General features: G+C 36.0%; 1 protein-coding gene across 1 annotated transcript; it reads right to left on the bottom strand.

The window, feature by feature from the left end:
- Positions 1-1673: 1673 nt before the first annotated feature.
- Positions 1674-3686, bottom strand: LOC149221464 (uncharacterized). The gene has a single exon (XM_089382981.1). The coding sequence runs from the start codon at positions 3519-3521 to the stop codon at positions 2130-2132; it is 1392 nt and encodes a 463-aa protein (XP_089239107.1). The 5' UTR covers positions 3522-3686; the 3' UTR covers positions 1674-2129.
- Between the last annotated feature and the right edge of the window lie 536 nt (positions 3687-4222).

Below are 4222 nucleotides of genomic sequence, written 5' to 3'. Positions count from 1 at the left end.
CTTGGAACTAGATAGGTTATTATTTGACCAAATTAAAATGTTAATGTTTACATAACATAATATTACATCTTTATCCATACTAAGTTACATCATCTTTTCCATATTAGAGTTGGAGAAATTATCAACACAATTAATAAACCAATCTAGATCCATATTAACTCCAAATCTATCAAGCTAGAGGAATCCCTTGACAAGAGATTTGATCCCTATAAGCTCTTGGTAGATCTGAAATTAAGATAAAACTAAATTAGTTTAGTTTCCTCCTTTAAATAAGCTACATTCAACATAAATAATACCATAGATCAATACGATGAATTCTCAGTACAAACCACTTTTATTTTTATTATTATTTTATTTTTAAAAAATTAAAAAATTTAGTTTTATTTTTATATTTATATTTTTGTTTAATTTTTATTTTGATGTAATTTGATTTAATCAAAATATTTAACATTATATTTAACAATCTACTACTATATTATGGTGAACTACAAACCCCTAAATCTACGCTGCCTAATTCGATTTTGTTTTTAATCCCCAATTAAATTCAATGACAACAAAATATTACAAACAATAACCAAAGACATTAACTTCAGTACATAATGACCCAACTGAATATAACGTTTACTATAGACTGAATACATTTTTTTGTCTTTGCATCAGTACAAATAGGAATTTAACTTTTTTGGCAGTGTCTATACAGATAAAAATTCGATTTTGTTTTTAATCCCCAAATTAAATTCAATGACAACAAAATATTACAAACAATAACCAAAGACATTAACTTCAATACATAATGACCCAACTGAATATATAACGTTTACTATAGACTGAATACATTTTTTTTGTCTTTCCATCAATATGGAGTACAAATAGGAATTTAACATTTTTGGCAGTGTCTATACAGATAAAAATATCTGAATTTCAAATGAGAAATAATAATCAAATTTTTATTTAATAAAGTGGGTATATAATTTTATTAAATTTTATAATAATTATTAATTTTTATTTTAATTTAAAGTAATTTATTCAAAAATATTTAAATATTTTTTTATAATGAAAATGTAAATATTTAAATTTAATTTAAAAATTCTAAATTAGTGTATGTAATTATTTTACATATGAGACAAGGAAGATCTATCTTCGCTTAAAAATACTTTTTAGTTTTGAATTTCTGATTTTTTTAAAGAAAAAACACATGTTTTTAATCATTACACTCATTCATACTCTTAACACATTCAAAACACATTTTACCTCAAGGAAAAAATTACTAATCATTAATGTGATATCCGCGAAAATACCTAACATTTTACCTCGGGAAAAAATTACTGATCATTAATGTGATATCCGCGAAAATACCTAACATAAAATATATACGTTGGAAACTTAACTAAAATAACATTAACGTGGTATTCGCAATCAAGTGAAAATACATAACATAAAATATATACATTCCAACCTGCATAAATTGAAACTTAATATATATCGATATAACATCCTTGGACACAATCCGTCGCGTGAGATTACATAAATAAAAAAACTTGGAACATATTTACTCATACATTCGGCATCAGATTTCGTGCGATAAATACATAAACAGAAAACCAACATATTTTATACATCCTGAATCAGAATTCATTGAACAGAACCTGGAAGCAATTTGATATCTTGAAAAATCTTTGAGAAATAAAACGAGTAATTTATATTTTGACCATCATACATAGAATTCCACTCCAAGAACCAGATAATTTGAAATTGGCTTCTGCTCTTGTCAGCCGTGTCACGTGGATGTTACAGGCGAGGGAAAATCGGCTGCTGTACTTGAAAAATGGAATCTCCTGCGCAATCTTTCGTAAAAAGCAAAAGCATAATACCACTCTCATAGATAAATTAAAAAGAGCTACACAACATACCATCTGGGAAAAGAATGGAGAAATGGAGAAATTTCAAGACAAACCAACTAACATATTGCATTACTGGTCCGTAGCCCTGTAAGGTATCAGGTCCAAATCTGCTGTAGAATCAATCGAACGCAAGAAAAAATTACTAACTTTGAATAAGGTGCAGAAATTAATGTAAATGTACTTTGGAATGGGATCATCTGGAACTTAAAAGCTGAATTCAAAATGATATCAGCAGCAAATGGGGCACTGAATCAAGCCATTCTCATTGCAATCAGGGCACCTCACCACCATGTTATCATCATTCACAAGCTTGCAGCTTCCACTGCACTCCATGCAAGGAACAAATCTTACCCCTCCACACCCATCACAGACTCTGCCAGCCATGGCTGTTGGAATCCCTGCAAGCAGCTCTACCATTTTACCTTCTTCATGGATTTTGAGAACCTCATCAGCACCACCAATGTATCTGCCCTTGATGAACAATCTGGGCACCGTTACAAGCTTCCCACCCATCAATTTTCGGAGCTCATTTCTGAACTCCAAATGCATAGACACGTCCCTTTCACTGATACAAATCTCATAGCTCTCAAGTGCATCTCTCACATTGTTGCAGTCCTCGAATGTTTTCCTGATACCCCTCAAAGTAGTGGTATAGAGAACCACAGCATTGGCCCCCCCAGGAGGGCATTTTTCCTCAAAGTTCCAAAGTGGGCTGTCCTTGCTTTTGTCAGATTCAAGTGCCCAAGTTAAAACACCCTCTTTTGGGCTCTTCCTGCGATGCCGCCCCTCTGCATTTCTAATGGCATTCCACTCCTCCTCAGATAAATTCTCCAACGCCCTCTCAAACGAAGCAAGCAAGTTAGGATCAAAGAGAGGGCTGCTGGGTTCCTTGATAAGGTCAAGAGAAAGCCTAAGGCTTGAATCCAGTCTCCTGCTTGCTGCAACTTTCAAATCTGTCATGGAACCATGAGAACCAGGCCTCCTCATTCTCTGTTTCGAACGCACAGAAGCAACATGAAAACCCACATTTTCAGGACTATTACATTTATTAAAATCGATTTCTCCCAGAGGACTGCTGAGGCCCAATCCACTTTTGACCTTACTAGGTGTTGAAATCTGTTTGGGCCTTGCATTCTCTTTCCCAAAACGCTTCTTTTCACTCACATTACCTGAAACCCGGGCATCAATTTCTTCAACAGTATGGTAAAGGCTCCCCTGTTTCTCCAAACATTTTTTCGCAGGGGACTCTTCGAGCCCAGCCATGAGTTCCCAAGCATTAATGGTAGTAACTGGTTGGTCCTCTGTACTGCTAACCACTGCATTTTCTTCCTCTATAACTTTTTTCTCCACCCAGCTATTCCCATCCAACCCCTTCAGGGGCTCTGAGTCGGAACTCTTTGTCTGACTCGAACTTTCATTCCCATCGTCCTGATTTTGATTTTCTGTTCTGGGTTTGCATTTGGCCTCCACTCGAGGAGAGGAGTCCACTCTCAGAACTCCATAGGTGCTGGAAGTCAGAGCTACCATATGATTAGAAGCAGAGGCAGAAACAGAAATGTTTCTCTGACGATGTTTCTTTCTCAATTTCTTCTTCGACAGCTTGCCTGCCACACACCCCATTCGGATCTGGTTTTCTTCACCTACTGTTGAAAGAAAGGACTTTTCTTCTTGTTATTCCGCGATTATTCAATCCTTACCCGAGATTTCCTCTGCATTAACTTCAAAGACTCGAACTCGACCCCATCAAATAAAAAATGCCATACCTATGTCCCGAAGCAGTGTGTTGATCCCATCCACAAGAAACTGCGCCTCCTCCGCCTTTTATATAAACCTTCTGCAATACATTAATGGCTGCGGGTACGTATTCGTAGAGTATATGGGTCGGTCCTCTACGGTTAATAATGACGGGCCACGTCATTGGAAGTCGTGATGCCGTGAAATCACTTATTGTTTTTTTATTTCTTTAACGGTCGGCTCCGTTGAGTAGACGGGGTGTTGGGCTTCAACGGTCGGATTTTTGACGGTGTTCGAGAACTCGAGTTCCCTCGTGTTGCGAGAGGGGTGTTCGAGTAGATTTTGAATTTAGATTTGGTTAGTCTGGTGTGGTGTCTTCTTCATGTTGACATGATCTTATGACGTGGAGCCCTCTTGTCGTGTAGGGTCCACCTTGGTACATTGAAATGATAAAATATTTTTTATTTTATGGGACCGTTGAGAAGCACCCTAGGAATTGTAAAACATTACCGTGGTAGGGTCAGAGTGTCTGTCCATTACTTGAAAATGTGTGTATGGAGAGAGCTTTTTTGAAATTGAGCTCAACC

This window comes from Pinus tabuliformis, chromosome Q, assembly GCF_031772625.1.
Source record: "Pinus tabuliformis cultivar Carrire ecotype Pingquan chromosome Q, CPIR1, whole genome shotgun sequence".
Lineage (NCBI taxonomy): Eukaryota > Viridiplantae > Streptophyta > Pinopsida > Pinales > Pinaceae > Pinus > Pinus tabuliformis.
The sequence above is the reverse complement of the archived record's forward strand: the minus strand, read 5'-3'. Positions and strand labels throughout refer to the sequence as shown.